The 13,806-nt window shown below is 42.2% G+C and overlaps 1 protein-coding gene across 1 annotated transcript in view; it reads right to left on the bottom strand.

Moving 5' to 3' along the window:
- Nucleotides 1-13,806, bottom strand: part of CACNA2D3 (calcium voltage-gated channel auxiliary subunit alpha2delta 3) — an 841,437-nt gene that overhangs the window by 429,106 nt on the left and 398,525 nt on the right. The window contains 1 exon segment of the mRNA XM_033132710.1: nucleotides 4,247-4,321. Within this exon segment, the coding sequence (XP_032988601.1) occupies nucleotides 4,247-4,321 (75 nt within the window).

Below are 13,806 nucleotides of genomic sequence, written 5' to 3'. Positions count from 1 at the left end.
TTCTCCCATCTGGCAACCATCAATTTGTTCTCTGTGTCTACGAGTTTTCTATTTTGTTCATTTGTTTTCTTTTTTAGATTCCACATATAGTGAAATCATATGGTATTTGCTTTCTCTGTCTTATTTCACTTAGCATAATACCCTCTAGGTCCATCCATATTGTCTCAAATGGCAAGATTTCATTCCTTTATATGGCTGAGTAATACTCTATGGTATATATGTACCACATCTTTGTAATCCATTCATTTATTGATGGACACTTAGCCAATGACATACCCAATAAAGTGTTAATACCCAAAATACGCATATATAAGGAACTCATACAACTTAACGTCCCCCAGAAGCAATATGATTGAAAAATGGGCAGAGAACCTAACTGGACATTTCTTCAAAGGGGACATACAGATGGCCAATAGACATATGAAAAAATGCTAAACATCACTGATCACCAGCTCCGTAATTTTTGTTTCATGTGTTTCGAAGCTCTGTAGTTTGGTCCAAACACATTTACGATGCTTGTATCTTCCTGGAGGATTGATCCTCTTATCATTCCATATTTTTCCTGATTGTCTCTAATAATTTTTCTTTGCTCTGAAGATGACTACCTGGAATTAATACAGCCACTCCTATTTTTGTACTTAATGTTTGCATTGTATATCCTTTCCTATCCTTTTACATTCAAAATACCTACGTCATTGTATTTCAAGTGAATTTCTTGTAGTCAGCATATGGTTGGATCATTTTTTTTAATTCACTAGGCTAGTCTCTATTTTTTAATTGGTGTGTCTTAGACCATTTATGTATAAGATATTTAGTGATAAGTTAGGGCTTAAGTCTGCCAATGTATGTCTTTTTCCTGTTCATTCCTGTTTCTCATTCCTGTTCTCTTTTCTCAAATTGCTGTGAGTCACTTTTTAAGTATACCTCTTTTTATTGTTTTCTTTATAGTTGCTCTAGTCATTATAAATATGTAACATCACAGTCTACTGATATCAGCATTTCCACTTCCAGTGAAATGAAAAAATTACTTTTAATTAGGTCCCTTTACTCTCCATACTTTTTAAAGGTAATTGTCTTAAGTATTTCCCCAACAAACATTGGATACCACGTCAACTGATGCTATAATTTTTGCTTTAACTATCAAATATGATTTAAGAATCTCCTGAAAATTAGCATACCCTATTATATTTACTCCTACTTTTACTCATTCCAATATTCTTTCCTTTCTGAAGTTTCATGTCTTTTTCTGTTATTTCCTTTCTGTTTGGAGAACTTGTCTAGCATTCTTTAAGGGTAGATTTCCTGGTAACAAATTTCATAGTTTTCATTCATCTGAGAATTTCTTTATTTCCTCATCATTCATGAAAGATATTTTCACTGAATATAGACTTCTGGGTTGACAGTTCTTTTCTTTCAGTACTTGAAAAATGCTATGCCACTTCCTTCTGGTCTCCATGATTTCACATGAGGAATTCCCTATCATTCAAATGAATAATTTAAGTAATATGCCCTTTCTCTCTGGCTGCTATCAAGTCTTTTATTCCCGGTTTAATTATATTTAATTATGATGTGTCTTGCATGGATGTACCTTTTTGGAATTTGCTCAGCCTCTTGAATATACATGTTTATGCCTTTCACTAATTTGGGGATGTTTTCAGCCAATACATCTTCAGATATCTATCTAGTCTCACTCTCTTCTCTTCTCTCCTCTCCTGGGACTTTCATGACATGAACGCTAGCTCTTTTGTTTTTGTTCCACATGTCCCTGGGATTCTTTTCATTTTGTTCCAGTCCATTTTCTCTCTGTTGTTCAGATTGGGTAGTTTCTATTGATCTGTCCTGACATTCACTGATTTTATCGCTGTTGCACTCTACTATTGAGCTAATCCAGGGAGTTTTCTATTTTGCTAACTGTATTTTTCAGTTCTATAATTTCCACTTGGCTCTGTTTTATAACTTCTTTTTCTTTGCTGAGATTTGCTATTTTTGCATTTGCTTCAAGAGAATTCCTAATTGCTTGTTGGAAACATTTAACAATTTCAGCATCTGATTCATGTCAATATTGGTTTCTGTTGATTGTCTTTTTTCACTCATGCTGTGATTTTCCTGGTTTTAGGGATAACAAGAATTTTTTTTATTGCATTCTGGGCATTTTGGATTGTATATTATGAGACTTTGAGCCCTATTTAATCTTTTTTTCCTTGGTAGTCAGTCTCTCCATTGAAGTGTAGCACAAGGGTCAAGTGGGTGTGGGTAGGATGCAAAATTAAGTTCCTGTTCGGCCCCACTGAAACTGTCTATGGTTGTCTCATTGGCACAGGAAAGGTATTATCTCAAAGGTTTTCTTTTTAGGCCACCCTTTTCCTAGTCTTTTAGCTAGAGGAAACAGGCTCTTCTTGTTTTTTTTGTTTGTTTGTTTGTGTTTTTTTTGTTTTTGTTTTTTTTTAATCTGTGCCTTTTGTTGGTTCAGTTGGAAGGCATCTGGATTGTTCTATTCAGGACATATGGGAATCAATAAATAAATCCAGGGAACTCACCTCCATGTCTTTAGTCTAGGCAGTTCACTTTCTTTCCACCTTGTAGAGTCTTCCTATACTTACTTATTGGTTTATGCAGAGGGATTTTTAGTTCTAAGGGGGAAAGTCTAATTGAAATGTAGCTACTCCATACTGCCAGAATCAGAGTTTGGATTAATTTTTATGTTTTTAAAAATATTCCAGTCTTCAATACCCATAAATTCAAAGGCACTTTTAAATAAATTCTTAGCCCACCTTCTCTAACAATTTTTTCATTCATAAGACTTTGTATCTCCAAACATCAAACTTCCCCTTGATCATTTCTGAAGTTACCTAAAGGAAGGCCTTGATCATTTTAAGCATCTTTTCTATTTAATATAAGCACAACCACTGGACACCTATTTGAGGCTTGAAAGATATTCCAATGCTACTATACTGAGAACGGGATGGAATCCAGACCCAGGCAATGCCCAAACAAAGGGAAAGTCCCTAAAGAAACTTCCCGGTAAGTTTATGTCATTTTTTCCTACCTTAGCCTAGAAAATGTTCATAAACAAACACTCTCTGGATACACTTGTTCTTTGAAGGACAATGTACCTGTTTCTCTCTCCTAAAAACGCTTCTTATGGTGTTTCTTCCCCGCAAATTGAAGCTTGGATATTAACTCTGCTATAATTTTTCCTTCTCACTCGGTTTCCCAGTTGTAATTAATTTTTTTCAATCCTCTGTTGTTCACTCTCTCAGCGATGCCCAAACCAAGTGCTTCTACCACATGCATCTCACATAGCACCAATGCCACTCCCTGCCCATTTGGGCCAGTGGTTCTCCCAAGTAAGCATAGTATCACACAGAGGCCTACCTTGGCCGCTGTCCTCGGCCACCTCACGAGGGCTGCTCTCCAAGGGAGGAGCATTATTTTATTGTCCCACATAGCATGTACAACAAAACAATGGGAGTAATGGCAGCTCTGTGTCCCAGGGGTGTGACATTGTTGCACTCACAGCTATGCTTTCAGCCTGAATTGTCACCGGGCTCTGTAGCAGTGATGTTGGTAGTTGTGGTGGTTGTTCTGACAAATTTAAAGATAGCCAAAGGGACACAAGATTTATTTTCTAGAAATCTATTGTGGGTATTTTCCTAGAATGCTCACACTGGAAGGAAAACTTCCACCCCATTTCTTAAGGCCCTCCTGTATCCTATCTTCCTTTTGTTCTACAATATTTATGGACCAGGCAACGCTGGGAGCATTGAAGATACAGCGGAGAGCCGACATTGTTCCTATCCTTATAAAGCTTACCTTCTGACCTGGGAGACAAGTTACCCCAATAGCTACCCCAACAAGTATTTAATCAATTGTATTAAATGCAATAATAATATAACAAGTGGCTTCAATTTTCTTTAAGATCTCAGCAAGTCATATTTTTTCAGTGGTGTCAACACAGGTGTCAAGCAAAAAAGAGGATGTGCGTAGAGCAAGAAAAAAGAAAAAAGGAAATGCAATTGTTTTAGAATTCGCAAGCATTTGAACTCAATGTCATTATTTTACTGTCATGATTTCATTTGTACCTTTTCCTAAATGTTCTCCATGCTGGGTTCTGAGGCCCTCAATGAAAGAGCAGTACATCTGATGAGCTTCTAAAAACCAGGCATGAATTATTATAAGCGATTCCCCATGAGGGAGGCAGGAGGTACCCGGACCCCCGACGCGCCCACCCAGCAGCGGGCCCTACCTCCTTATTTGTCCTGTCGGCTTGCACCAGCGTTCCGTTCAGGCAAGGTTCCACGTAGTGAAGCTCTTCGTTATACTGCGAAGGGAAGAAAGAGCCAAGAAGAAACAGTTAAGCATTGGAAGAGTACTACATAATTTAAGGACACACACACACAAACAAAATAGCAGTGTGATCACAGGCTCAATTCACTCACATAAGCTGACTTTCTCAACTGGTGCCCCTATAGAAAATCACGCTTAAGTGTCCAAGACAGACTTCATTCTTTTCTTGTTTGAAGAAACTTCTAGAGCACATGTTGGTGTAGGGCAGTGTTCAGATTGTGCCCAGTTACATGACAATCCTTCAGGGGTGGCTCCAAACACTGGGGCCCCCTGGGTATGACTGACAGCACATAGCCCAGGTGGGATCTAGAGAGCATCCCACCCCTGGGCAGATAGAGCGCTAGCACCTGTCTTTGGCTTCACAGAGCCAAGGGAATCACATGCGGGTCACGTGTGCGGGTCACACGTGTGTGAGGACAGACTGGAGGAGTGCCCTTGATGTCCCCCAGTTCCCCCAGGAGGTTGTGTGGGTTTGGGCAGGACGTTCCTCATGCACAGTGAGACCACCTTCCACAAAGGCCAGTGCCGGCCTTCCAATCATTTTTAAGCCCAGAATACCCAGAATAAGACCATTCGTTTTTATCCAAAGCCCACAAGTAGGGTGTGGAAATGTGAGTGTTCTTATCTCCACTTCTCACTTCAAACACGATTCTCTGCACTGTAGCTAGGCTGGTCCTTTCAAAATATAAATCTGATGATGTCACCTCTTGTCACGCCCATTCACTGCTCCCCATTACTCCTCCGAGGAATCTTCCCGGGGGTCTACAACGCTCTGGCCACTTGGCATCTGTTGACCGCTGTAGAATCTTCACTCGTTAGTCCTCCCCATGAAGTCAGCACCAGCCAGCCCTATTCCCTTCCTGTCCTTCCCTGCAGCCTTGCAGCACTGGGCCCTCGGCCTCGAGCCCTCACTCCGGCGTCTCCCCGCTGACCCCTGGCCATCCTCTGCGTCATCTCATTCCTGCGTCCTCTGGGAAACAGCCCCTGGTGCAGGTGAGGCTCCTCTCACGCTTATTCCCAAATTCTACTGATCTGGGGCCTGGATCCCTCACCCCAGGGTGAGGCAACATTGTTACAGCCCATGTCGGGTCAGGTGTATGCCACGTGACAAGCCCAGGGCTGGGCCCATGAGAAGTGCCCGAGAACAGTTTGGTCAATGAGAGTGTCATGGCATTTCCACTTCATTGATCAAAGGCCCAGCCCGTATCTCCAGAGGGAAGGAACCGGAACTCTCTCTCACAGGCCCAGATCTCGCACGAAGTCCGGCTAAGGAGTTTGGACTTCAAGTCTGCGGCACCAAGGAGCATGGAGGGCTGTGAGCAGCGGAGTGAATGCAATAGAGATGAGCTTGCGACAACTGCTTAGACACACCGCAGGGAGAGACTGAACAGGAGCAGACCTGCAGCTGCTGCAACAGCGACTAAGACGCAGCAGGTTTCACACGCCGAGATGCTTGTAAGCAAATCCTAGTATCAGCAGTTGACTGTAATTGAGAACTTCCTTCATCTAGACATAGGCTGGACTTCATCCACAGACTAGTTCAGCCTCACGTGCGAAGTGCTTCCAATTACTCTCCCTTTACAGATGGGGAAACCGAGGTAGAGCAAGGATGATCAACTTGCCCAAAGTTACCAGGGAGTACATAAGGGGAGGCGTCCAGATTCAAACCCAGGCAGTCTAACTTCATAATTATTGGTCTCAGGACGTCAAGACCCAATTTCTCCTCTTTGGCCCCCAGGTCTCTGCTTCCCATCAGTCTGACTTTTGCTCCTTCTGTAACCTCCGTTCTTAGTCTAGTCATATAAAGGCATTTGAAAAAGTATAGTTCAATGGTCTTAGAGCTTAAATCTCCTCTGATGAGGCATGGAGAAAAAATACATTTGTGTAATTCTCAAATTTAGGCCATTGACACATGGGAGTGCAACTTTTCATCAACAAATGGAACATCATCTCAGGATCCAGAGAGCAAATGCAATCCAAGCTGAAGAACAGCTTCTCCGAAGTTCTTAGTTTATATTGGTCTGACACTGGAAGTTCCTGGAAAAGTAAAAAAAAAAAAAAAAAAAAAAGCCCAGCCATTCCGCTCTCCTACCGCCCCTGTTGACTGATTTGGTCCAGGGTAACAATATATCCATTCTTAAAGCCTGAAGCATAATCAGGCTTAGCCCATCACAGCTACCCGGCCACCCTCTGCTGGACACATGCTTCCATAGCTTGTCTTAGCAGCTAGTGGTGGTGAAGTGACTTAGTCTCCGCCAATAAAACATAAAGGGTAGTTTTCTGGGCAGTTTCAATGATTTTCTTTTTCTTTTCGTTAAAGGAAAACTTCTACATCTACTGCTTTCCTTCTCACTTGGGATGCAATTATGCAGTTACGACAGTCATTTGCAACCATGAGGTGACAAGATTAAAAATGGAGAGCAAAGTTCAAGGAAGACAGAGCAGGGAGATGGAGCCGGAGAGGGTTCCCGATGACCCTGTGGAACCACTGACCCAAAACTGCAGCTGCCCTCCTGCAGGCTTCTTCCATGAGACTATGAGATGCGGATATGCTGAAGCCACCTTTATTCAATTGTTCCATAACTTGCCACCCAAAACTTTCCAAGTCCATTTTCCAGGTAAATTTACAAACGTCATCTGCATTCGGCCTAATACACACTCTCAAAATTGATTTTTGGGGTTGGACAGTCTGAGCTGGGAGTCAGGATACAGGTCCAAGTGTGCCACGTACTCACTGTGTGGCCTTGGGGAAGTCACTAAACCTCTCTGATCCCAGGTTGTTATGTATAGGAAGGTGCTAATTCATCTTGGGTTTACTCTCCAGGTCTCCCTGTGAAGACCCAGTGGGACAATAGACTTGAAACTGCTTTGCTAATGAAAAGGCCTGTGCATGTGGGGGGGGGGGGGAAGGGGGTTGCAGAGGGGACTTTAAAGTAAAGAAGACCAAGAAGTTCTTGCCCTCATCAGGGAGGAACATGTGCAGTAATCAAAACCATGCTCGCCGTCACTGTGTGAGCCGGGGCCACAGTGGAGGGATCTGCTCTTCTGAACCCCCGCCAGCTTGTTAGTGGCATCATCCAAGCTTGCAGTTGACTAATTTCTCTTGACTGCATCAGGATAAAGCTATGCTGAGCAATCTGGTCTGTATCACCAAAGGGAGCTGGGTTCAGCCGTCTGTGTGAGGGAATGGTGCACGCCAGGCAGCTGTGCCAAGGAGGCCCAGTGACTGTGCACGCTCACCACGCTACCCACAGCCCCTCCCGAGGGGGGTACCAAGGGCACCCTGCATGTGAAAATGCTTCTCGGCTCCCAACAGCTCCCCATTTGGAAACCTTGCCGTTCTGCATTTTTATGGATGTTCCCTGGATTTCTACTTTGTGAAACTGTAATGTGGGATGGCCAAATCAATTTACAACTGGAGATCTGGTCACCTAAGCCCTTAGAAAGTGTTCTCCTTCATCCTCACTTAAACAATCAGATATCAACAGTCTAAGAAAGAAAAGGATACGATGTGCATTATCACTAACCAGATGAAATTTTCTTCTGCCATTTGCTTTTGCTCCTTCCTGCTACCAGGATTGAACCCTAAAGAGGAACTCCACCAAAGTGGTAGGTTGTTCTTGCAAATTTCTGGGAAATGGGAAGAATCTCTTAGCAGAACAGGAGAGGGCCCAGGCAGCCCACCAACCACATGGTAAGGATATGGACAAAGAATTTTCACCCCTTAAGGAGCTTAGAAATGGCCATATAGACACAGGACCCATTGGTTTCCTTCTACCCTTCCCTTTCCTGGCTCTTCTCCTCTAATTCACAGAAGGGTAGAGCAGTAGAGCTAAAGCCTGAAGCAGACCGGCTGGCTCTACCACAAACTAGCTGGGTGAACTTGTCCAAGGCATTTCAGCTTTTTGAGTCTTACTGTTTATACTGGGTATTATCACTGTACCTCCTTCCTGATCTCACAGTGAGGACAGAATGAGATAATTTAGTCAAGAGCCAAGACAGAACCTGGCATGTAAGAAAGAGAAAGAAAGCAGCTAGTGCACGTGCACACGAAAGAAAGAAAATACATACATGAGTGTGATGAGTGCTACACTGAGACAGACTGACGGGTATACTCTCCACCTGGAGCTCGTACTAGCTAAGTAGGAAGGGGGTGCAGGTGATGGCAATGATCTCCCCTTTGGAACAGTGCTCACATGCCCCTGACCTCCTCCAGAGAGCACAGACTCTGCATTTGCTGGAGAGAAGGGCTTCACCAGGAGACACAAGTGACTGCCTAAAAACCTGAGAAGGAAACCACCATGGTGAAGGGACATACACTGTCCCACTCCGTGCCACACTCTGAACCCTCTCAGTGACTGGGATCTTTGGCAAACTGGGAGCTGAGACAGTGCAGCCAGCTTACTGCCAAATCCCCTCCCAGGAAGGCATCTGCCAGGGAACCCTTTGTGCCTGTGTTTGCTCACTGAATATTAACTAAGCACCTGCTATATGCCAGGGACATCAAATACTGGCTAAATGTGCACATGATCGTCATTGTGGAGTGATCATGAACCACTTTTTCTTGCTTTCATTAGTAAAAGAATATGTTCATTGTATCTGAACATAATGTCTGCTTCTCCTTTTCATGATAAAAAGTGCTTATCTGCGATGCTGTACTGGTCCATCCAAAACCAAAAACAGGCCTGAGATAAACCCATGATCTTCATCACGGGAACTGACCCTCCCTCTCCAACCACCAAACTCTACTCCCTGCAGCAAGGGACACATCACTACCCTCCTTTTCCTTCTTTTTGCCCCATCTCTGTAGGCATTCCCTCTCTTTCCCATTTTAAAGATACAGCAAAATCCTCAATGGGAATTTTAATGAAGATCTAAAATAGGAAAGGTGAGTTTTAAGTTTCACTAAATGAATGGCTAGAGGGATCTAACAGCAAAGAACAAACAGCTGGACTCGCCCACCAAGAATCATGCGCCCTTCAGCATTGGTGTGGAATCATGCATGTCACACACTGGCTCATGCAAATCACAGCCCAGGGGCCAGAGAGCAGAGGACGGCTGACTCTGGGTTCTGGATGATACTGAAAACTGAACCCTGCTTAGTATCAGAAGCTGGATTTGATCGAAGAAAGCAATGGAACTTTCAGGCCTAACAGAAGATCTTTAGTTGCCTTTAAAAGAGAGTGAGGGAAGACCTAACTAAGAAGGGAGAGACTTTAGGACAACATGTCAACACATCGCCCTGGAGCTGGGACTCCTTCCACGTCCTCCACTGCCTCCAGATGAAGTCCCAGTCCCTCTGTGTGGCTGACCAGACGTGTTTGACCTGACCCGACCCTCTCAATCCAATCCCATTCTATTCACCAATACCCCCATCCACCTATTCTACCTCTTACATACACCCCAATTCCAATATGTCCAGGTATGAACTCCTGTCAGTCAATCCAACCAGGCCAGCATTTCCTGGGGATAGGAGAGGAGTTACTACAACCCGCAAACAGCACTTTTCTCTGTAATTCTCCTTCCTCCTGCCCTATCTCACTGCACATATCTGACCAATGCCCACCTATCTTAAAGGTTCACGTAGTCATCACTCAGCCAAGAAGCCATCACTGAGTCCCCAGTGGGTTACATGCCCCATCTCTGTGCTCTCCCGGCCTCCCTCGCTGCCCTTCTCCAAGACAGCACTAGCCACACCCCATTGGGAGCAGCTGCTTCCTGTTTGCTCCCACACCCAGCTCTCACACACAGGAAACATCGATGTCCTCAAGGGAAGAGGACTTGCTTTCCTTATTTACAAAGACAGCCCCAGGACTTACTCAGCACTCAACAGTATTTGCTGAATGAATAAATCATCAGAACAAGAAACGAAAAAGCAAAATTGGAGAGAAGTTTACTGATAGAAAAGAAGAACAAAGCCTAGAAAAAAAGTTGATACAGAGACAAAAAAAAAAAAGAAGAGAGAATCTCTACTGCTTCCAAAAAACAGATAAACAAAAAGTAAAGGAAGTAAGTGGGTATATTTTAGAGAATCCTACATTCCACAGAACCCCACAGAATTAGAATGTTGGCATGCCATACAATGCAAGAAAACTAATGTAGAATTACTGGAATGCCATTAAATACTTTTATGGTTTTATTGGTGCACTTTTGATTAAATAACCTTTCAAAAGAAAATATGTAGGGATTATGCAGTGAAGCAGATGAACCCACAATATTTTCACCAACACAAGGAATCCCAGAGATCTTTTGCATTATAAAAGCTTCTTGTGTAATTTGAAACACGACTGGACATAATTAGTAGTACAGAACAAATGAGCACTGAAAGAAAATACCATTCTCATACTTTTAATACGGAATCGATTACTTTAAAAAGCAAATCCACAGCAGGCAAAGCACTGGAGAAACGGTTTTAAAGCAAATTCTGCAAATTAAAACCAGGGCACCAGAAAGTTCTGGGTTGAACTAACAAATGATGCTCTTCTCTATTCAACTCTGCACAAGCGCGGCTGCAGGAGGCATTTAAATTGATTTAACAATATCAGCCCAGTTAATACTGTATTCATTTAATGCATAGCTCTTGACTTCTGTAAAATCATTTTTCAAATTTCAGCATCAGACAGGACAGAATTAGCACCCTCATTTTTATGATAATATTGTTAATTTAATGCATGGCTTGAAGTTAGACTTCAAAGTGAATCAGAAAAATATGCCTTCACTCTCTCCTCAGAGACATCTCTCTTCATGCACCAGTGGTTTGACCTTAAAATTTAGCGTCCAATACGCAGTCACTCTCATATTTCAACTATCCTTTTATAATTCAATCATTTAGTTCATCAGTCTTAGATAGATTTTGTAATACCCTGCCCATGAAAGCTAAAACAATTTTTAACATTACCTTTTCATGTTTATTCTCTGTAAAGACCTTCATTGGAAGATTTCAATATAATACATAAGCTGCATTTAGCAACGAACTTAATACAAAGATGCAAAAATGACTGGAATAGCCAAGGAAAGCCTTTTCCACTATTTAAATCTCCCTCTTCCCTTCCCAATTATGGCACTGAAAATCAAATGGCAATGATGAATCACATGTGTACAAGCAAAAACCTACAATGCACGAGGGCTTCCAACACTGAAAATAAAGACTGCATTCTATACTTTCTCTCTAAAACACTGAAACGTCTCCTTAAACATCTACCCAGCAAGCAAGAGAAAGCTAACAGTGTAATGAAGGGTGAAATGATAATGTCCTCTCCCGTGCACGGAAGCCAGCCCACAAGAACAATGTACTCAGACTGCCAAGGCATTGTAGATGGAGTTTCAAATATTCCAGCCCCTTGCATTTAGAATAGCCTGCAGTGGGGGTGCCCCTCTAGACAGAGGGTAGTGACCATTCTAAAGAAACTAAAGACAAACTTACACCATATTCCTGGAGCAACTTTGCCACTGTGAAAACAGGAGGTGATGGAGAAAACCAAAACAAAACAGCGCCACACTTTGGAAAGGCAAAATTGGTGAAATACACTTAGGATTGGGAGAGAGAATTAAAGGGAAGAAGGCAAATGAAGATTTGCCAATTACAAATCTCCCATTTAGGAACTCAAAATGTTGGTGTTATGGACTCAATGTTTGTGGCCCCCCTAAATTCCCAGGTTGAAGACGACCCACCAAAGTGGTGGTACTTGGAGATGGGGCTTTGGGATGTAACCAGGGTTGGATGAGGTCATGCGGGTGGGGTCCTCGTGATAGGATCACGCCCTTATAAGAGGAGACCTGAGAGAGCTTGCTCACTCTGTTTCTCTCTCTGTGAGCACATACAAGGAAAAGGCCACATGAGCACACAGAGAGAATGAGGCTGTCTGCAAGCCAGAAAAGGAATCCTCACCAGAACCCAAACCCTTCCTGACCTTGATCTTGGACTTTCCAGCCTCTTGAACTGAAAGAAAAATAAATTTCTGTTGTTAAAGCTACCCAGTCTATGGTATTTCATGACAGAAGACGGAGCTAATACAGTCTCTAAGTGCGTAAACATTATAACCTACTTAGCAGACATTCCGATAATACCTATGTGCATGTCCTTCAGTACAGCAATTTCTCTTCTAGATTTTATTCAATAGAAGCACACCCAACCCTACAAAAATATGTGCACGCGTCCATTCACTGCAGCATTCTTGTGTAGAAAAGAGATGAGTACAGCATAATGTCCAGCAAAAAGAACAGGTTAAAAAATTAACGTCAACCATAGGTGACAGAATACACTGCTCGTCAAATACACGTGATTACAATGTGAGTATAAGAGCAAGTTGCTGAATATTCTCTAAAATATGATTCGATTTTTGTGGGAAAATTATGTACGTTCCTATACATAGAAAAATTCGGAAGAATATGTGCCAAATGAAAAGGGAATGGGAACATTTCCGAATTGTTTAAATTTTTACATATGTTGCCTATATTAAAAACAATCAACATGTAAAAGTCACTGTTAATTAGTGGTTCCTTTTATGACCTCGGGTTTTTTATATAAATCCACTAACATATTTGATCCATTTCCTTACCCACTAGGGGAACAGAATTCACGATATTAATATAGAGGCTTCAAAAAAAAATGTTCAGAGTATCTTTCTAGTTATTGAAATAATAATGCATATAATCTTAAAGCTGATCATTTATGTTGAAAACTAACAAACAGATGTACAATGAGAGTTAATGGGAATTCTAATGGGTTTCTTTATATAGCGGGACAATTTGGGGTAAAAAAATTTTTCCTTGATGTTCTATACTAACTGGCATGTCTACTTTTAATTATCTTAAGCACCCTCTCTTCATTATTGAGTTGACACCGTTTGTATATCTTAATGAACTTAGAGATTATTTCAATCGATTTCTTTTGTTAACAGAACAATAAATCCTGACTGATAAAGGATTCGGGATGTAATTAGTTAGCTCTTCTTATTATGCAAATTTCTGATATGTCTGTAATGAGTAATTAAAGATTAATAAGAAAGATAGTCTCAAATTAGTTGCTTTTAATCTGTAAATGCTGTAGGATCCGTGGGGATCAGACCACATTTGCATATTCACAGTGAGACTGGGAACTAGAGTAACTTCTCTTGATTTGGAAACCCAAAGTTCTAACTGAGTGTCTCCTTGGAAAGAACTGTCCCCTTGGCCATAGAGTTTCACAGTAAGATGGTTGAGCGGTTCAACTTACATTCCCTTCACTTCAGCTAAGGAAGCCAGAGGAGGTAAAGCCAGACAGTTTCTGAGTCCCCACTGTGCCACTTTTTCTGGCTATGTGACCTTAAGCGAGTTGTTTCTACAGTTTGGTGCCCGTGTCTCCATGGCACTTAGCACAGAGTTGGGAGAAGATCCAATGAGAGAATCCACATAGGACATTTAGCAAGGGGCTTGCACACAGTGGGCACTCTATGGAAGGCAGCTGCTCACATCATCCAT

This window comes from Rhinolophus ferrumequinum, chromosome 17 (genome assembly GCF_004115265.2).
Source record: "Rhinolophus ferrumequinum isolate MPI-CBG mRhiFer1 chromosome 17, mRhiFer1_v1.p, whole genome shotgun sequence".
In the NCBI taxonomy this organism is placed as follows: domain Eukaryota; kingdom Metazoa; phylum Chordata; class Mammalia; order Chiroptera; family Rhinolophidae; genus Rhinolophus; species Rhinolophus ferrumequinum.
This window is presented reverse-complemented; position numbering and strand designations above follow the sequence as displayed.